The sequence below is a fragment of the Falco naumanni genome, chromosome Z (genome assembly GCF_017639655.2).
Source record: "Falco naumanni isolate bFalNau1 chromosome Z, bFalNau1.pat, whole genome shotgun sequence".
Taxonomy (NCBI): domain Eukaryota; kingdom Metazoa; phylum Chordata; class Aves; order Falconiformes; family Falconidae; genus Falco; species Falco naumanni.
Genome location: NC_054080.1, coordinates 33,666,229 through 33,688,331, shown reverse-complemented (window position 1 = coordinate 33,688,331; position 22,103 = coordinate 33,666,229). Strand labels below are relative to the sequence as shown.

The following is a 22,103-nucleotide window of genomic DNA, read 5'->3' as shown; positions in this document are numbered from 1 at the left end:
TAGGAAATACCTGTGCTGATTCTGGCCTGTAAGTATGTGTTTTAACATGACACTGCTCAGAGTAAGAGTTGTGTGCTGCTTAAAAGTTTGGTGCATTTTCTCCACAAGCCACATAAATATATCTTGCTTACAGTTCAAATTTTAAAGTCTCATTTTAATATGTCAGATATATCCCATTTGCCCCTAAACTGAGTGGCAGAAATTGAGCATACAACAACGAAAGTGAATACTTTCTACACAGGTATCGAAGACCTGCTCCCAAATCTAAGAATACCTGTCACACCTAAAACTCTAGCAGACAAACAAAATTCTCAGTAGCCTGATATAATGTCCTATGTGAAGCAGACTCTACAAAAGGGAAATTTCTCAACATCTTAGCTGCACTCATACTGCACATTCGCCAACATATACTCTCCAAGTACTGTTACTGGTTGTTACAAAGGATTGCTGTTCTCTACATGAGAAAACTGGGGAAGGGAAAAGGGATATGCTAGCTCATTCCTACTTGTCCATTTAATTGAAAACCACTCTCAAAGGAAGAAAGGTTTTGCCCTTCCTGGTTTACAGAATGAAGCAATTTGATCACATACTCACTTCTTGTGTGTGAGGTCCAGACCACTGTTGGTGACTCCCTCCACCTTGACATTTTTCTGTCCACAAATATTTCCGTAACTGTCATATCCTGAAAGCAGTCTTGCAGCTGCTCCTGTGGCTATTGAAAAGCCACAGATAAAACCCTGGAGAAGGAAAAACCCCACAGTTTAGTAACGTTCTGTTTGACAGTTGGGAAAAAGTCAGTTTAATTCATTCGTTTCTAAGCAGAGTTTCTTTAAAAATTCCTTCAGACTGAAAAAAGGAAAGACAAGGACCATCCGAGAGAATGCTGTGTAATTATAAAATTTAATACAAGCCAAAAGAGGACTCAGATATCTAACATCGCGTATTATCCAAGCACAGTTAAGAATCTTGAAGGTGTTTTTGAGAAAAATTGTCAGGAAGTGATGCATGAAGCAGAAGGGGGGCCAAGGGCAGGCAGTGAAGGAGAGCTACAAGAAGAGCTGGTGTTGTTAAGGGTTAGTATGCATCTTCGAGGACTCAAGGCAGTCCAGATTTTCTTGCTTTAAGATCATTACTTTTTTCCTTCAAATTATGTGCTTTCAAAGATGAGCTAGAATAAGGAACCCAATCTGAATTAAGTTCCTTTTAAAGAAATCCTCTCAAGAAAGTGCTCAGGTCAGGGCCACTATGGTTCCAGATGCTGGGTTCAAATGCAGGAAAGGAACAGCCACAGAGCAAGACAATGCAAAATGACTCAGAGTCATGTGGAAAATACCCAATGTCAGGCAGGTCTTGCTGTGAACTTGAGACACTTCACTAGCAAAACCAAGATCAAGGCAGTGATTATGCAAACAGGAGACTCGCCCAAAAGAATAATTAGCTCTCCAGCAACACCACTGACAGGGAGAAGTGAACCATCAGCTCACTCCACTACCATCAATGAACTGTTTTTACAGATGAAGCAAGCTAAGATTTAAGAAGGAGCAGCAGAGTAAACAGCTGAAACAAACGTGAGGAGCAACAGATAGAAGTGACAGGATCAGATGAGATGATGATACCAGGTAATAAAGTCTGCATGGAACAGTTAAAACATGGGCGGTTTTAAAGGTCTGAAAATACAGGAGAGGGACCTTTTCTGATGGACGGGCTATACAGAAACTCCAGACAGCGAGCTGGGAATTATCTTTCTCTTGCCAATGCACTAAAGCACTTACAGACTTAATATCAAAGTGAGAACAAGGGGAAAGTAAGCAAAAGGATACCACAAGTAATAACTACCAGCACTCATTTTCAATTTCTCAGATCCTTGCCATTCTGTGAAAGACATACTAGCAGGCATTTTACATACTGAACCAGCAAAGAACCTGAGTGCTATTGTAATGTTTTTTTTCCATATACACAGGTTAAGGGAAACCATGCAATTCCTCATCTAAGCTAATTTACAACACCGTGGGGATGTCCTCTCCACCCATAACGGTACCCAACCCTCCAAGTGAAGTCCCCTAGAACAGTGACTAACAGGGTATTTGACTCAAAAGGGTAAGTGCATTGTGTATCATATTGCTTAGACAGGAAAACCTGCAACATTCACCCACAGCAGACTAATTTATAATTGGGGCAACAGGTAGGTATAGACTGAATAACCAGAGGACATCAAGAAAGGCAGAAAAAACAACCACAAAAAAAGAGCTGCTTGTTTCAGGAAGTACTTGTGCTTTTTATGATTTTAAGATATTCACATTACAGTGGCAATATAGTTCATATGATTTCAACAAAATAGTTTCATCTTTGCACTTGAAGCACAGCCAATGACAATCCTCTGGGGAAAGAAAAATAAATTTTTCAAAGGAATAATTCCAAAGACCAGAAACCAAGGTACAGTAGAAAATAAAGCTGACAGCACAGAAGTCCCAAACTCTTAAGGGCTACTGCTTGCAAGACAGCAGTACAAGACAGTGACAGACATTCTCTGTTTAGAAAGAACAGCATACATAGGTCCATGAAACAAAACAAGATGAAAAGAAGTGTATTTCTAGTTTTCACTAATTGACAGCTCTTGGATTTTTTAATATAAAGTATATAGTCTTGTGAGGCTGCTTTGAGAGAAGTAACCATTTCATCACACAGGACAAAGCCTGGATAACTTGGTAAGATCTTAGTATTAGTAATACAGTTGTTATTAGTAGGTGCTTCTACTAAGCATTCCACACACACACAAAAAAAAAGTGTCAACTGTTTGACATTCAGAATCTGTGTTTCTCAGCAAGAAATTTACTGTCATTTAATTCATATTAGCAAATAGCAGAACTATTTACTAGATTCAAAGCTATCATTTCTGGGACATGCACAGTCCCATAAGGAACTGAGTCAAGTGATACCTCAGAGCCACACTGAAAATGACTTACAAATGAAACTGGAGTTTCAGAGGAAGAGGAGGTGAAGCAAAAACTGGCACAAACATTAAATTATGGATCCTTACCAAATACCTTTGATATGTACGTATTACCCATTTCTGTTGTACTGATGGTTCCTACGACAGCATACCTTGGCCTTACCCAGTGATTAAGTTACTAGAGGATTTTAAAACTTCTAATGAATGCAAACTCGTAAACTATATAAGAATATGTAAGAAGACATTCACAGAGTTCTACTCACCATTCCTATGCAGAAGAGGATGAATAAGAGCAGCCATGGTACATCTGTGCAGCTGTGGTCCTCCAGAGGCTTCCACTCTCGCTTGGAGCTCTTACATGAGAAGAGAGAGATGAGGTTTAACAAAACTTTGTCTTCTGCTCATAACAGAGAAAGGCAGAAAATGACTCCCCAGGGCATTAACACAGGATTTATCTTTAAACTCAAATACAGCCGAAGCAGCTTAGTCAAAAAACTTAAAGAGTAAGGCTCATGAAAGATACTTCAAAGAAGAGCCTCCACTGGAAACTTGATTGACAAAGAATTATTTACCTAGAACACAGGACATTTACCCAGAAATTTACAGGTATTTATCCAAAAAACAGGTTATTTTCATTTGGTTTTTTTTTCCTAACAGATGAGAGAAGCTAATGGCACAGAATCAACAATATTTGCTATTGTAGTCCTCCACAGCTACCTTCCAGTAATCTGCTTTCCAATAACAAAAAAAAGTTAAACTTTTAAAAGCTCCCAAGTTTTAAAATACTATTGTCAGGTTTAACAAGTACAGTGTACATAGGAAGGAGGTAATAAATTGCTGTTACATGAACAGTTTTCTACCTGCCAAGAGGCAGCTGGGCTTAACATTTCAGCAAAGAAATCAAGTCTGTATCACCCAGGTGCCAGAAAGGAAAGTTGTGTATTTAAAAGATTGAAATACTCAATGATGGAGGCTCTACTGCAAAGTATAAAGATGTAAAATTTCTTAAGTGTGTATACTCTGCTAAGGTAGTTAAAATCTGTTAAAAAAAGTCAATTTACCATACAGGCAAGAAGTTTTTTAAGAAAATAATTATTTTAAGAGAAGAATGAGCATTGGCTATAGCACAAATCTAACCAACATATCAGAATTTGTTTATAATAATAATAATAAAAAAATATTGATTATAGCTGCTTTTACAAATACATGGTTACACAGACGAGCTTTTCAATTAATTCCCACATGCTAACTGTTTGCCTATGTCTACTAAGACCCCAAAAATGCGCACTTTGTTTTCATACTTGAGGAAGAAAAAGAGATTGATATAGGGAGAATACAGAACAGGCCTCTTCAGAGACAGAGCAAAAGAGGTTACCTATTCAAATTTTCAATTTTTTTTTTTCCTCTCAGGATTCTGAAGGATCTTCAAGATTTTCTTGACAAGGTAGCAAATGTCAGTACTGAATTCAAATAGCATGGTTGGATGAGAAGTCAACAGCTTTTAGCTCCAGTATGTATTTTTGTAGATTTTTTTTTCCAAACAATGCTGCAGCATGTAGCTCATGTGATATTGGCAAGGTATTTTTTTGCCAATTCACAAGCACAAAGCAACCTTTTCAAATACTAGATTAGAAAACTACAAATTGGGACAAGATAAATGTAATCCTACATGCACTATGCTTCAAAAAGCAGAGTTTTTTAAGTAGCCTGCTTTTGCATTAGGGAATTCCATGCTACTTTTGGAATCTTTTATTAAGGAAGTTCCACTCGCAGATGTTGCATTTTATATACTAAAACTGTGCAAATTCAATCTGACTTCGAAACAGTCAAACTTCTTTTTTTTTTTTACTCAATAATCCATAGTGAGAGTTGCCAAAAGGTCACATTATGCACTCTACTACACTCATTCAACAAAACCGTCTTCTGATCCTGGTGGTTCACACTTAAAACTGACACACTATTCAAACTTAACATTTACAACAAAGTTGTGACATTTATAGTGTTACAATTATCATAATCATAATTGCATACAATATGTAAAGCTTCATACTTCCTATTCCCAAATCCACTCCAAGAACTCTAGATCCTTTAGAGATCTATTTACAAACAGCAGAGAGATTTCAGCTATAGATGTACCTTAAGATTAAGTTGCCCTTGGCAAAAGAGGGAGCAGTAAGAAGTACTGCAGTGTGGTTGGTTTGTTTTGTTGGGGTGGGGGTGGTTTATTCTCTCTGTGCCATCTGCAAACAAAATCTTTTAATAGGATTTTTAAAAGCCACTGGACATCCCTTGGAATAGCTCTGGCAAAGATTTAGGTTGTCTGACTAGTCACAGTTAGTAAATAAAATGGATTACTTATTGTAAATGGACTAAGTGACTAAGTCAAAAACAAACTTGAAATGCCATGGTGTAGCACACAGTTCAAATGTTACACAGATGAATTAATTCTATGTCCATAGACTTTACACTGCTCCAAAACATTAAAAAAAAAAAAAAAAGAAGTTATTTTAAACAAAAAGGACCCTTGGAGGCAACTCAAAAGACACTATATACTTGGCAACCTTCAGTTTAACCATCTAGCATAGTAACATGGTATGAAATTATACATCTTTTATGCACCTTTGGAGTAATACCCTGTTCTAGTAGCCTGTTCAAACTTTCTCCTCTCCAGCCCTTGCTACAACCCAAGCTAGATGCCATTATCTGTCTGCTGTTTTCTTCTCAGTTGCTTCTCTGCATTTTGGATTCCCCCTAAACCTTCTTCCATCGCTTCACAGTCCTTCCTCCTAATCTTTGATGTTGGTGTCTGTGTCTGTCTTGTGACTGCTCCCTGTTCACTCCACACCTTTAGACATTTCCTCACACCATGATATTTATGCTTGGGCAACACAAATTGTCAATCTATGGCCAACATAAGGTCTAACAAATGTTGTTTGTTCTGCAGTCTGGAAACTGTGCTTTCTCTCTGTTGTAACTGAAATACCACAAAAATTTTAGCAGACATGCTTTGCCTGCAGTCCTAAAGCAGCACTTCTGATTTCAGCCTTTCCTCCAGACAGAGCCTTCAGTATCTGCTAATGCAAGAATGCTAGAGAAACACGTAGAGGAAAAAGAACATTTCTGGAAAACATTTGATTCATTTTAGGTTTTCTTTTAAAACGGAACTTTCATAGTTTATGCGGTGCTTTCTGTGGATATTCTTACCATTAACAAAGTACAGGACTGCCTGTGCACTGTTATGACAGCACCGAGAACCTGATAGGAGCACTATCAGTCAAGAACGCAAAGTGGGAAAAAGAGCCTGTCTCTCCAAGAAAATCTTGCAGGTTGGGAACGCTTCTTCTGCCCAGAACAGACATTCTGCGCTGATTTTAAGAGTTATTTACTCAACAACCCAAATGAGCATGTTCAGAAGTTGACATCTGTCCATTTTGCAGAAGACTCAGCAAACGTAATGCTTCTCAAAACCAAATGCTATTGGGTGAGGCACAATTTTACAAATATGTCTGAATTCCACACCCAGAAAGTTGGATGTCTAAAGTTGGGCTTTCTCTTGCAGAAGAGAAGCATGAAGAATGCCAGCACATTAGCTGTTGGCTAGCTCAATTAAGAGCTGCATGGCTCAAGACAGCAAGTGCTTGTACGCAAATGCAAAAATAAAAAGCGGCTATTTTCTTGGTATTCATTGCACCCAATCACTTCAAAAGAAATGCAGAACCCGTCCTCCCTCCAGATTTCTTCCTCCCTTCCAAAATATACACTAGCAGCACCAAATAGGTGGTCTGAATTTATGTCTCTTCTGCATACTGTAATGTACTTCTATCATCATAACACAAACCCACTGACTACCACTTTCACTGTTAACAGTAACAACTGTACTGGATGCTACAATACAAGCACTCACCTGCCCCAACCGGACTGCAACACACACACATAAGAGCACAAAAAAAGGGTAAAAATACAGCATGTCAGCAGAAAACTGCTGATGCAAGGAGTTAACAGAATTATTTTTAAACAAAATGTCTCACGCAATGTAGAATTTGGGAGTGATGTGACTGAAGCAAGAGGCCAAGTAAAGAACATCTGCAATACTACATATATGGAAAATCAAGCTGTGGGCACGTAGCAAAGATGTGAATGAAATCAGGATGAAGATGGAATTTGCCATCAACAGAGGCTTTTGAAACATCATGAGAAAGACAGCATGAAGAAATTCTAAAATCTTGTAGTGATTAGATCATGTGCTTCAGGAAGAAGAAAATGAAGCTACTGCTGAGACAGATGGGCTGAATTAAGGCCAACCCAGTGAAAAACTGGCCCGAGTAACAGCCACTGGATGAAAAGGAGACGCAGGGAGATGTTGAGACTCCACCTTAGACAAGGTTTTACTTTGGCTAGCGAGTTTAAGCTAGCAGCTGGAGAGTATAGGACTGTTCCAATTTGCATATGAACACAAATTGCAAGAACAGTAGCTTCATACAGGTTGTCAAGGACAAAAAATAAACCCAAACCAGAACAAACAAATAAAATCCTCACATTTTTCAGCTAAAAACAAACCTCAGAAGAGACCCAGGACAAGGATGTCCCACCAAAATCCTATGGGAAGATGCATTAGTCATGAGGAAAAGGAGTCTTGCAAACTATTAATGTAACTCCAGAACTACCATACACAGTGCTAAGCAAGCCAAGAGAAGACAAAATTTTAAAGCAAAAAGTCGACAGCCAGCAAAACTAAACCAAGTTAAACTTCATGAGATACCAGTTACAAGAGCTGTGCTGCTCTGGCTTAAGAGAAGGCTTCTGAGTGGAGGTGCTGGGAACTTCTAGAAGGTCCACATCCAGTACAAATCATTGCAAATTACTTGTAAGTAATGCTAGATGAAACCTTACAGGCAGATGAAACACAGTGACCCAATAATCATCTACTTGAGTGTTTGGTTTAAATCCCTTCCAAGTAAAAAATAACAGAAAATAAGACAGAAAAGCTGAAATAGTTTTTAAATAGACGTGCATGAATCATTTTGACATTCCATTAAAAAGCAATAAATTTGTTTGGTTTAGTTTCCTTTTAGCTTTCAATCTGGTTTTAATACAAGACAAAGATACTGCAAAACATCTAGTCTTCCATTGCCAGGCATTGAGAATAAGCTTTCATATTTTCTACACTTAGAAACTGCCACTTTCTTCCTGTTGAATACTGAACACAAGACATGACATTTTGACTCATCCATCTAAACTATCAGGCCTACATTTCCAAGTTTTTTCAGATCCTATATACTCGGGCACATCAGCATTTGGCCCATTTCCCCCTTAGCAGCTCACACCGTACTTCAAGGATGTGACTTTTCAGAACACTTACTATTTCTGAAACTTCTGTTGGTTCAGCTGGTGGGTTACAGTACTGCCAGATACAGACCTAGTGCGTGGAAACTTCTCCAGTGCATTCACCAGTTACATTCGTTCATTATTTGACCTTTACTTAAAGACTATAAAGTCACAAAATAAATTCATTCACTACTCTCACCAAACAGACACTGAATTTTTAACCACTTCTGGCCCTTAGTCTCACTTCTGCATTACATCTATCTTCCAAGGTTTTAGTATCTCAATCATGACAGCAATGGCATGTCCTTTACAAAGACTTCCTTCTTAAGACAATTTACAAAATTTAAGAAAATTTAAGATGCATCTTCTGTTCACAGAACTATTGTGTTACACTGTCAGTTACAAACACTGGTATGCATGAATACCTGAACTCCTGTTTGTTCCTTAAAATGGTGTCTGTGACTATTGTTTTCAGTGGGACATGGTTTATTTTGTTTTTTTAAGTACAGAACCATGCTAAAAAACAAATCGATAGTTCCAGAAGCCATGGAAGTAGTAACATTGATTTCCTTTGGTCCTTCTGTACAGTACAATCAGATCCTCTGGTACCTAAAACAAAGGGAAAGTTCTCATCACAGTTCTTCATGCAGTGGAAACAATTTTTATTTTTTTCATCCTTCTCATTTATGTTCTCTGGTATTTAAGAGTAACTCCGCTTTTGTTACAGCTCCTTTCTCTGTGGCAAGAGTTTGACCTCAATCTTTCATTAAGCTCACAGGAACACAGCGAAACCTCTGCATCAGCTATCGCTGCTGAATTAGCTATCACTGCCAAGTTAGCCATGTTGAATCAATGATTTTTAAGTTATTGAGGCAGGGGGTGGGGAACAAGTAGTTTCCTGAAGGAATGAAATGTATGTAACCTGTGCCAAAGATACTTCTTTTAAAAAATGTAAGTTTCCTGCAGTTTAAATTACTACAAAAGGATTACATAAACTGACTTTTCAAATGGCTGTAATTAATTCAGGGTTTTAAATATGGAGCATTTGTTGTTATAATTTCCAACAAGTTTCAATAATAAGAAAATAGTTGCAACCCAAAATTTTCAGTATTTCAGGTTTTTTTTCTTTTTAAATGAAAGGATAGTTTTTTATTATATTTTTTAAAATCCTCAGGGATATTACTACTGGTGCAGCAGTTTAAGATAATGGGTTAGAAAATCCCATCCTAAGAACCACATTCACCTAACTACATTCCCTCTCACTTGTTTTACCACCTTGACGTAACTTTTGGATTCAGAGTATATGCAACTGTAGCTCAATACAGGAGAGTAAACAGAAATGACTGCTGTTTGTATATTTAAATCAAGGAATTCAGAAATGGCTGTGTAGCCACCTATCTATATAGGAGACAAGCAGCCATAGTGTGCACACAGCATTAATAAAGAGTACTTAGAGGTAAAAAAAAAGGACACTTATCCTGACCAGGATCTTTTGTGGGAAACTGCCACTGAGTCCTGCAGAATCTACGTTTGCTAGAAGGAAGGCCAGTTCTGATAAAGTGCCAGAGATTCAACTGATTTTATGAATAGCATTCAGTTTACTCCAACAGCACAGTGAGTACATAACACGGTCACTTTACACCTACAATTCAAGTTCAGTGCTCCAGAATTGGTGAGTCCATTTGCAGTACTGTGCACACCACAAAATGACATGTAAGACACAGCCCAGCTCTTGAGCTCTCCTTGGGAAATAGAGGCTGCTACCTAGAAGTCAGCCAGTCCAGAAGACTTCCTGCAACTTAAGTTTACAACTTCACATGCTATTGAAACATCTCCACACTGCCACAACCAGACAGTTCCTGAAACTTTTGATAGCATTTCCTAATAACCATTTAATGAGCTGATTCTTTACTCATTTTACATATCTTTACAAGCTAAAGAACAGTCCCAATCACATGCTGGCTTTTACCATGAAGTACGCGATGTATGAAAAAGAGGACCCATAATTTACTAGTTTACCTAATGCTTCCAATACAGGCTATCAGAGAGCATGGCATTTTTCTGTAAAGACACAGCACAACTTTCTACACTATTCAACCATTCAATAACTAGCAGTAACTCTGTATTGTCTTAATGAAATGTCTTCCTCTTTAGACTCTGTAATTAAGATCTGTTCAGAAGTGGAAGAGGAAATGAGTCCTGATCCCAAGCATTAATAGTTCAGGATGTTTCTGGATCACTCTTAACTGAAGCCTAAAAGCAAGACATAAATCCCCTATTCTGGAAGCAGCTGCAGCCATTTTGACATCAAATGAAGTTACCAGCCATTCCTCTCCTTTCACTATGAAAGTTAAACTGCAGCAAGTAAGATGACCAGTAAAATGCACCTAAATTACATTTTGACCACAAAGTGGTTAAAATGTATGTGATACCAATCACAGGCACTGACTAAGTTCACTATAAACATGCCTCAGTAACTACTTCACTAAAAACAGAGCATTTATCTGCTCACACAGTCAACTTCGCAGATTATAACTGATCTGAACAAGGGTGGAAAACATCAGCATATAGAATCAAAACCTAGCAAGCTGTTTCACATTTTCAAACAAAAGCATTAGGCAACTTTTAACCTGTTAAATACCCTACACAAAAGGAATTCATACTGAGGGGGAGGGAAAAGGCATGGACATTTTTTAACACCCTCACAAGTGAGCAAAGCAAAGCCTCCCTGAAAATGCCAATATGAATGTTTGTGTTACCTCTAGTCTAGAGAATGAAGCGTGTAATTATTCTAGGATCTTCTGTTACTCTGAAGACTGGATGACACTGTTTCTAAAAAAGCCCCAAAACCCTAAACCTTGCAAAACTCGCGCACACTTCCCCCGCACATGTACACTTCTGAGAACAAAAGTAGCAGCTCTAAACTAGCTCTCTATATAAAATCTTCATGTGATGAAAGCACCCTGTTTATGTGTCCAAAGCAAAGTCTTGAAATGCTAAGTCTGTTCAGTTCATGACTTCATCAAGTATGTTAACATCTTTTATAGAAAACCCTTACTTTACTGCACCATGAAGCCCAAGAACACGGTGTGAAGCTGCCCCACACAAAGCACTCATCATTACCTACAGACTTGTGCATGAGCTACAAGTGTAAAGCAGCAAGCAGTAGCTTACTGCAGTTTATCACAAATTCAGATGATTCTTTCAGGTTCACAGTAAAACTGATTCAATATATAGCAAATTATTGCTATGCATTCATTACTAGAGGAGGAACCCATACCAGCAAACCCAGACTTTTACTCCAGAACTATGCCGGTTCCCTGGAAGAATGAACTATGCTTTATCAATAAAAATATCTCCATGAACACACCAAAAACATTCTTAGTGTAGACTTGTCCTGGCTCTGCCTCTGGAGATGAGCAGTATTGCTCCTATCCCAAAAAGCCTGCAAATGACAGCATTATTCTAGGAGGCAGACGCTTGAATTCCCCCAGACTTACAGAACTGAAGCCATGTCTCCCACCTCCAGGGGCAAATGAGCTTGTCACTGTAATACTATTACAGCAACAAGCAGCTGTCATCTCTAGAAAAAAAAAGGCAAATATACATTGTTTCCTGCAAGTGCCCTCCACTGTGAGCCTTCCTCCGGCTACCAAGGGCAAAGGCCTTCGGACAATTCCAAAGGGGACAGCATCACAGAACATGGAAATCACGGTGGTGTCTAACACCCTTTTTTGTGGAATTTCTGCTTCAATCTCATTCCAAAATGCTTTATTCTTCAATTTACTTCAAAGCCAATGTTAGTCATGCTTTCAAAGTTTTACTAGAAGCCACTTTACATATAAGTACCCACATCATTATTTGCCTAGTAGCGCCACATCACCACTTGCTCTCTAACATCTTGTCCACTGAAAAGATGCATCTGCTCTTTGTAAGTACAAAACTCAAGAAAGGAAAGCTTTTCTGATGGTGTACTACTGCTTTGAAAGTTATCCACTAAAGGGTAAATTATTCATGCTTTGCTTCTCTTCAGAGATGAAGCATACCACCAATTCTGGTGTCCAACTGCTACTTCACTAATCTTCTCATACTCCATACATGATATTTATGAGTTTTCAACATAATGTAAACAAAATTGAGAGCACATAAGACAGCACTTACATTACTGACTATGTAATATAAAGATGTTTACCCTGAAAACTCATACAAGGAGACTTTGCCTATGAATCTGACAAATGTTGTGTTGTCCGTTGTCTTCTGCTCATCTTTTCAGTCAACTCACATTAAACATTTCTTCTGAAAGTCCTTTATTACACGCTTTCACCTCAGTCTACAACTTAAAATATTTATCTTGAAACATAACACAGATGATTAAATAAAGAGCTGACACGATCAGCACACATGCTGAGGTTTTGAAGCTTAAAAATAAGGTCATCTGCAGACAAAAGCCCAGGTTTTAACCCTCAAAGTATTTAGTTATTGTTTCTTTTCTTTGTAACACATGGTCAAGCACTTACTAGAAAGCAGCAATAAGTAAGGACACTTTACAAATATCACAGTAATATTTTTCAGGGGATTAAAATATCCAGTTCAATGCATGTTTAAAAAAAAAAAACCAACACAACAACAAACCTAACACCAGTTCACTTTCTGGAGTATTTTGCACCTACCAAGTTACTCGAATGCACTGAATTTCCTACTTGTATAACAACCTATTAAACAGATTCTCAGATTTTATTCTTACTACAAGAACGCAAGTCCCAAATTGCAAAATATTTTCAATCTTTGGACTAGTAAAACATTGTCCGATCACAATACACACTTTGCTTTCAAATGTGTTAGCTTTATCACAACATGACAGTAGCAGAAGAAAAACCAGCAAACTCCCCAATTAGTGGTCTCCACAGAAGCTGAAGCCCATTCCATAGAAAACGCTACCCCTGTTCTTTACACTCATTGTGTGTGATGAGTAATCTTCTCTGAAATAATTTTTTCACTCTTAGAAGTGCCTAAAGCAGAACAAGACCAAAACATTACAGTCCTTTAAAAGCTTGTGGCCTGCACAGTCCTGCTGTGAAAAGTAATGATTTTGCCACTTTCTAGAGACATTGCTGACTGCTAAGTATTCTTTCAAAATGCATCCTACATTCAAATGGGTTTGTCAATTGAAAATCCTTAAAACATGTATATTTGTATTGCATTTACCATACTTGCAAAAGAACTTCCTACCTTTTAAAGGCAAGGGCCTACTTGGTGAAGGGTTCACGATCCTTGTGGCACTATATTGAACACTATGAACTAACTGTTGCACAACTTGGCCACACGCTTTCTTCCACACCACTGTGTGAAAGCCAAAAGACAGAGCTATGTTGGAAACTGAGAATCCAATAGCCATACTGAGTTACATTTAAAGGATGCCATCTGCACAAGAACTTCTCAGAACCTCTTCCCCCCCCCCCCCCCCCCCCACACATTTCCTCTAATGAAGATCAGAAAAACTTCAAATTCACATGTGGGGGAAGGGAGGAGTTTACATAGGTTCTTGAAATACAAAATCCTGATTTACAGGCCAAAATTCCTGGCATAACAAGAAAACCACTCAGTATTACACTAACAGGGCAGTGCTTGAGGACACTGAAAGTGTATTAGATTAACAGGAACCCACACTAAGAAGGCTCTATCTGATTCATGGAGTAAAGGGTGAGAGGAGAATGGAAAGGGAAATAACATGTCAAGTCCTTACCTTAATTACATAACCATACTTCCTTACAAGTGGGTAATTATTTTGCAGTTTTTCACAGCAAACTAGGGCAAGTCTGACAAAGCATCCCCAGGACATGGCTATAATGACCTTTACTTTAATCAGTTTCCTGTTTTGTTTCTACAGATTCGTATATGACATTCGTATATGACTCTTGCAGCGCTTTGCACACTTGGTGTTGAAATCGTATTACAGCAGAGAAAATTAATCTTAGGACTGTAAAGCTAACTTCAAAATGAAGTTGACTCTTCTCTCTTCTTAAATATGTATACAGATGTTCTTGAGGCTATCGTCATACAATTGCACTTTCATTCCATATTAGAAATTTGCTTACCTTGAAGATTAAAGGGGGAAAAAAGAAAAAGAGGGGGTGTAGGGACAGGAGGCAAATAAATGCAATAAATTTTATTTGCTTCATAAACTTTGAAGTGGCTGGAAGACCTAGAAGAACTCTATTATATATTCACAAACACTGGGTCTTTCTCTAAAATATATACACAAAAACCCTATCAGTATAGTTTCATCAAAAAGAGATAAAAAATTAGCAATAGTTCAGTCAGCAGGTAGTGGTCACCTGGCAACACTGCATAACTGTCTTTCAGAAGCAAAATATAAAGTTTACACAATTCTCCAACAGCTCCTTCAAGTGAGAAAGAATCAAATACAAACCAACAAAGACACAGTTTCTGTCAAGTTGGTTTGCAAGTTTGTTTGGGTTTGGGTTTTTTTTCCCACTAAAGAAACCACTCTAAGTTCAAAGGAACAAAAATCATAGCAGCCCAAAGGACAAAAAAGCATGCACAGCTGGTGCAAAGCTCGCCTTTAGAGTAAACAGCACGAAGACAGCTGACAACTTCACTACATAACACACACTGTGATTTCTTCATAATGAAAAATAAAAGCAGCCAGTTGGATGATACTGAATATACCCTCACAATTGCTAACCTAACAGCTGACAGCATTCTAGATGCCGACTAGATTACAATAAAAAACTTTGTTTCGCATTCGCTATTAACAATGCAAAATAATAATTTCCAAAATTGTTTTCACCATATCAAAAAAATGCCTTGTAAGGATGCAATCTTCCATGCTTATTCTTAATCCTATCAACTTGTGCTTAAACTATCAACAATGAACTATCAGCAAACTATCAATGAATTATCAAAAAAAAGGTCAATCTGAATTACCTGACAAAGTAAACTAGATAATGCACTACTTAAAACTTTTAAAATGTGATACAGCTGCAAGAAGTCAGAACTTCAGAAGGAGCTAGTCCTCAGTGGGAAAAAATCAATTAATTAGAAAGAGTACTTGCAAGTATCTGTGTAGTTAAAATATTTCTTTCTACATTAAGATCAAAAGGAATTATTTGCACAGTTGTTTGTGACAGCATCTGTAAAAGGACACCTCATGTTTTACAGGAAATAGAGCTCACAGTCCAGAAATACAGAATAGTCGTCAACAACTCCCTGAGATGCCTGTCTCATTAGCACTGCTCTTGGATCCTGCTTGTAGGCTTCATTCTGTATCTGCTCACCAGAGGCTAGAAGGGAAGTTTCACCTACTGTCAATGTGTTGAAAGGGACATCAAGCTTCCTAGCTTCTGGAAGTAGAATTCACAACTCATTATGTTTCTGCTCATCAACACCATGACTCAGCTGGTCTTCTTCCATGACAGTACCCACGCCCACAATGACATAGGCATGTTTTGATGCCCCCAACATTCACTCGGCTGCAAGAACCTGACAATTTAAGAGATGGCTGAAGTACAATTAAGGATCTGTCTTGTCCATAACAGCTTAGAAGAGATACTTCATCAAAACGATGAAATTTTTAAAAGTTAGGAACTCCACATCTATTCTCTATTGCTTTGACAGCAGACGTTCGAGGGAAAGTTAATGGATGATCTGTCCTACCTCCTCTTATACCGCGAAGTTCTTTTAGTCTTGTAAAAGCCAAGGCCACCACTAAAAACACCAAGAATAAACGAAGCACATGTTATCCCAGTCACGCCCGTAATTTCCAGTGAGATTTTAAGCTTCTCTCACATATCTTAGATAAAGTCACTAACAAAGATGTAAGTGTAAAATAAACCCACAGTATTTCCCAGTCCCAAAACAAACACCAAGACCTCAAAAAGTTGCCTTCTTTCGTAACATCTTGCCAAAGCAAATGTGGCTTAACTATAATCAGCTGCTTCAATTCAATTGCAGAAGAGCAGGAAGAGGGACTGGATTCTGTATCAAAACTGCTCCAATTTAAGCAATTTAAGGTCCACTTCTGCCCACAGCTTGTTCCATTTCATGAACAATGAATCTCTGTCCCTCAGACATAACAGTGCAAACTTTGTGTAGCTGTGTTACATACTAGGTCAGCGGAACAATCTGAGTTACACTGTAAGTTTGCTTCCTCAAAAAAAAACACATCAAAAAAATCCAGAAAGGTGTACAGACTACTTCCATCAAACAGATTTACAGCACAGCCTAACAGTCATGGTGACATGGGAGCAATGAACTCTAACAGTTATCTCCTGCAAATCCGGTTTTATAATGAACTAATGATGTGAGATTAGCAGAAAAAAACACTGATGAAGAAGAATGAAAAGAAAGGGAAGAGAGTATTGCCACTTGACTGTGGATTCCATTTTTCCTCTTTAATGTAACTAATCAAATTTCTTCTAAATCTTTATTTCATCAACTTAGGGCTTCAGCACCATTTGCTCAAAAGATCCTCATGTCTAGGAAAGGAAGATCATTTCCAAAACAGCCCAACAACAAAAAAAAAAAATATCTATCTGTACCAAAAATGTGTAGAAACTTTTAAGCTTTGTTGTACAGCAGATCCATGACAAAACAGATGCACCTAGACAGAAGCACTCATCAGAGAAGCTCATGATAAAGATATGGTAAGGGAAGACAGTGGGCTGGAGCCACACGAAGGTATTCAGCACTGCAAGACAAGAGATCAATAGAGTGGAAGTATTTCTCTCCCGTCATTGACGAGGTTTTATTTTAATCTTATGTAGATTAGCACACTTTGGCCAACCAACTACAGTTCAAAGAAGTGTTTGGAAGATCTGGTCATGACAACCAACAAAGAGTACACAGACTGCTCCAAGACAACAACTGTAAGATGTAGCTGACATTGCACAAGGTTTTCCCAACAAGCTCAAGCTTCAAGATGGTGACAGTCAAAGAGTCAGCAAGCACAAAAAAATAGAGCTAAGTCTACCTAAGTAAGTAGAGACCAGCGCATGCCCCTAAAGAAACAAAGAGATGACACAGTTTTAACACCGAAAAGGAACAACAGGTTAACAAGAACTCCAGTTCTGACGATAAAGAACAAGTGCAGATCACAGAATATACTACACCAGGGGAAGTGAAAGAACTTTGTGCGAGCATAGAATATGACTGAAATGGAAAAAAAGAAATACACTAGAAAGAAGTAATCCAGAGTGAAGCACCTCAACAGGTTAAACAGCAGGAAAGAATGAGCAAACCTGGAAGGAAGCCCAGTATGGTTGTATTAAGCTCAAGTTAATATCACTCGTAACAATTCACCAAGTTGAAAAATGTGGTAGAACAGGAGGTAAGTTAATGAAAGGGGAAGAAAATGCTAGAATTGCAAGCACAAACAGCAGCAGAGGAGAAGAAATAATAATCAGAGAGTAGAAGGCAGTGAAGAATAAGAAGAGGACAGTATTACAGAAGCCCAGGGAGAATAACACATCAAGTAGTAGAGGATTACAGATAACTAGCAAAAGCAGCAGAGATCAAGGAGGGTAAAAAAGGAGGGAAATCCTTGCGATTTGGCTAGGAGGAGGCTGCAGAGACCTTAATGAAGGCAATTTTAGCAGACCACAGAACCTGGATCTTTAGTATGAAAAAAAGAGGAGAGACTGTACAACAAAAAATGTAAGTGCTCTGGAGTTTGGAAAAGGCAAGCAGACTTGACTGTCAGCTTTAAGGTTGGAGGATAGTAACTCAGAATAAAAATCAGAGAGTAAGATAGCAGCAAGAGGTAAACCCCAGAAATTTAGAATTAAAACAGAAAAATTGAATGAATGGGGCTTTGGGGTCAGGCTATGCACTTAAAAGACAGAAAAAGCAGATAGCAAACACAAGAATCCATCACTGTAAGTAGCAGGCAAGAGTGCTGAGCAAAGGTAAACATGCCAACTCTAATCAGTTTTTCTCTAGAAACCTTTAGATTCCATAGGGGAAGAGACACAGGAAAAAGCCTAAGGCAGAGCTCCAGACAGCCTGCAAAGCAGAGGAACTGGGAAGTGCATTCCGGGAGAGGGGGAGGGTAACTGAGTGCGAAGTAAGAGTTAAGAAGAAGATGTCAAAGAAATCTGCCTAATTCAACAACCAGTCACAGGTAGATGCATTACCACAAATGAGATGAGGAGGTGGCAGTCATCAGAAAGGGACTTGGAAATGCAGTAATCAGGCAAGATGGCTGGCAAAATCAGAACAGAAGTAATAATTTCTCTCAGAAACAGAACTGAGGATTAGCAGATGAAGATCAAATAGGCAGAAAGCTGAAGAAAAAAACGTAATGAGAAATCAACTTGAAAAACAAAGTCATAAGGAATGAGGTGAGACATCCATGGTAAGGGACTGTATGTCAAAGACTAACATACAGCTATCTACACAGGGAGAAGCAAGGACTAAGTGAGGCAACACAAAGGAACATTCGATGGACCCCTGCTCAAGGAAAGTTTAAGAGGAAGCAACAGCAGGGGAAGTATAAAGATAACGGTAGATGAGAAACACAGCATTTATTGTTAATGATAAATAGGAGGATAAGACAGACATTAGGCTCTAATGTAATGCTGTACTGGTGGTAGCAAAGTTTTTGCAATCGATATACCATACAAAACTGTTATGATAAAATATTCAGCAACTAGCCTTTGATTGGGATTTCCTGAAGGGAGACACAATTGCCTATGACTAAGGAATTAAATAAACAATATTTTATATTTGTTAGGTATATGGGATACAAAGGTCAGTTACTGTACTGTATCTTGCCACACATAAGGTAAGCAAATGAAAGGTTCAGTAGTGTACTATCAACATCATGTACCCTGAAAGCACAACACAAACTTCACTGAAAAACAGAATCAGTTAGTTGAAACCTGTGAAGCCAGATATTTAAACCACCTGATTCTTCTGCTTTCAGACTAATGTTACCCACAAATAAGCCTGCATTTTCATTTAAGAAAAGAACATAACAGTGAATAGCAATTCAAAGAGGTAGAAAGGGCCTACCAAACACTTAAAAAAAGCAATTTTGATAGGAATCTCAGAAAATACTGTTGGAGAATACTTCAAAACATCAGCTTCACTCTCAGTACTCCAAGTCTGTAACAGCTTTCCGTAAGCCACTCCTGACAGAGGTTCATCTAACATTTTTTTCCAGCAAACCTCAAACAATACAGACTCCACAAGCTCCCCTGGCAGTCTACTGCAGTGACCGAACATTTTTAAAATCTGGCATACATGTCTCTCTCTGAAATTCAAGTCATTTCTTCATGCATCATAAAGCTGATTGCCTTCTCCTCTGCAGCAAAATCGCTGTACAGAAAGGATGTTCCCTATTGCAACTGGACAGCCCTCTGCAGTGTTTTGCACTGGAAGGACAGAGCCCTTTAAAAAAAAAAAGTCTGCCTGAACAGATGAGCTACAAAAACTCATCTCTGTGATGAGTCATCTGGGACAGCAGAGATGGACTTTCCCACATAAGCAGTCTGCTGGAAGCTGGATTCAGCCACTGCAAGTGACACAGCCAAAGGAAACTTAACATTTACAAGCAAGCAAAGCACAGCCACAGCATTAGTCATGAACGCTCATCCTACAGCCTTCAGGAAGGAGCCATGCAAAAAACAGTATAGCCCTGGTCATGTTGTTCAAAGGGAAAGTTAAAATGGGAAGCAGAGCCGCAAACTGGAGCACTGGGTGGAGTTCCTGATTGTGCCTCGCTTGGCAGCACCACTACGGGGGTAAAAAAAGAGGAGTCAGTAAGAGCAAAGCTGCACAAGGGGGGAGGGGGAAGAAAAAAACCCCGAGCTTGGAAATAGATGTGCACCGGGCCAGGCACACACAGGCAGAGAAGGATGCAGGAGGGCACCTGAATGAACCCTTGGCCATGGAGTGGGGAAGGGGGCTGGGATTAGGCCTGTCTCCCTTTTCAGAAACAGCTGACCTGGGGGAGGCCCTGGACATGGCAAGTTTCCTCCCACGAGATGGCTCCTCTCTCTGGGTGGGGTAGGAACCCCAAAACAAAAGCTGCAGGGAAGGGGAGGGAGTGCAGAGCTACATACCGGGGGTGCATCGAGGCACCGGAGAGGGAAGGAGGCAGTGTGGAGCCATAGGACAGGAGTGCAAGGCAGTATGGGGATGGCAGGGGACAGCTGCAGGTATGCTGCTGCAGCCATGGCAGGGGATGGGAGCAGGATATGGCAAAGACTGCAAAGCCACAGCAGGGCTGGGGGGAAAGGGGCAGGATGATGCTGATCCACTGGGGAAGCAGCACACAGTTTGCAGAGCAATGCAGAGGGTGGAAGTGCCTAGCATGGTGGGAGCAAGGCTACCGGGGGTGGGCAAGGAGGTGCACTGCCATAAGGGGGAGGAGCAGAGCCACAGAAGGGAGCAAAATACATCAAGCCTGGGGGGTGGGGGGGGTGGTAAAGAGGTTCACAGCCATGAGAGACCGGGACTACGGGAGGGGAGAGCAATGGGTTCACTGCCATGGCAGAGCAGAGCTGTCGGCGGGGCGTGGGGGGGGGAAGGGAACGCAAGGAGTTCACAGCCATGGGAGAATACGGTTACAGGGGATGCAAGCGAGTGCGCAGCTACAGGAGAGCGGTGCTACAGGTGAGGCAAGGGGATGCACAGCCGAAAGACAGCGGGGCTACGGTGATGAGAGGGAGCAAAGTGGTGCACAGCGACGGGAGAGCAGCGCCGTGAGAAGTACACGGGGAGGCACGGCCACTCGAGAGCACGGCTATGGCGGGAACAGCGAGTGCGCGGCCATGGGACAGCACCAGGCGGGCGAGGGAGGGGGGCACCGCCGTGGGGGACAGCGGGCCCGCAGCGCTGGGCGGCGGGGCCAGGGGAGGGGAGGGGGGCAGCGGGGCCCGGCGGCGGGCGCGGGCCGCTCACCTGCGCGGCGGAGCTGCAGCAGCCCATGGCGTCCGCGGGTCTCTGCCCTGGCGGTGCCCGCTAGGCGCCAGGCGGCGGGCAGGCGCTGGGCGGGCAGGCGCTGGGCATCCACTCGCCCCGACGGCCCGCCCCGGGGCGGCGGCGACGTGCGAGGCGGCGCGGAGGAGCCGCCGGGGAACCGCCGGGCCCGATCAGGCGAAAGCGGCTGCAGCACCAGCCCCGCCGCGGCGCCCTCTCATCCTCCCCCCGCGGCGGCGGCTGCCGCGGCTGAGGGGAAGGGGCGGGGCCTGGGGCGGGGCCAGCGTGCTGCAGCGCGGGGGGTACCTGCCCGGCCGGCTGGCCCCGCCCCCGGCCCCGCCCTGCCCCGCCCGCCGCTTCCGGTGGCGCAGTTGCCTTTGCCCGGTCGCCAAGGCGACGGCGGGGCGGGTGGCGGTCCCGGCCCTGCCCTGCCCTGCCCTGCCCGACGGGCCCTGGTTGTTGCCTTTCGGGGCTGGGCCAGAGCAGACGTTCGTCTCGATTCCCCGGAGGCGGTGCGGGCACTGCGGGCGTGGGGGCAGCCGCGAGGGGAAGCCGTGCCCCGGTCAGGGTGGTTTCCAAGTGTCTGGTGCTCCGAAAGGGAGACGAGGGCTGTGTGTGGCCCTGTAGTACGTGCACTTGCGAGGGCGCTTGAGGTGCCCCTGCTTGCTGGTGGGAGATGGTTGAGAAATCTACAGCCCAGCAGGCCTGTGCCTTACACTGCCTTGAGTGTGGCTTATCCCATTCTTTAGACCAGCTCCTACCATTAAGTGCCCAGCCGTCTGAAATGGTAGCCTTGAGTGATAGCAGAAGATGTGAGTTGTGCCCTAGGTTCGCAGCTAATTGATTGCCATATTTTTGCAGCTGATTTTGGCAGGCTTTGTAG

At 41.1% G+C, this 22,103-nt stretch overlaps 1 protein-coding gene across 3 annotated transcripts in view; it reads right to left on the bottom strand.

Moving 5' to 3' along the window:
- The window catches only part of SLC44A1 (solute carrier family 44 member 1), a 68,879-nt gene extending 47,394 nt beyond the window's left edge, over positions 1 to 21,485 (bottom strand). The window contains exons 1-3 of one of the 3 annotated variants that reach the window (XM_040579971.1): positions 21,203 to 21,485; positions 3,214 to 3,303; positions 595 to 737 (exon numbers count right to left, since the gene is read on the bottom strand). In XM_040579971.1, coding sequence (XP_040435905.1) covers positions 595 to 737; positions 3,214 to 3,303; positions 21,203 to 21,229 — 260 coding nt within the window. In that variant the 5' untranslated portion in view covers positions 21,230 to 21,485. The remainder of the gene's footprint in view (positions 1 to 594; positions 738 to 3,213; positions 3,304 to 21,202) is intronic. The other 2 variants (XM_040579970.1, XM_040579972.1) reach the window with 2 other exon arrangements.
- Between the last annotated feature and the right edge of the window lie 618 nt (positions 21,486 to 22,103).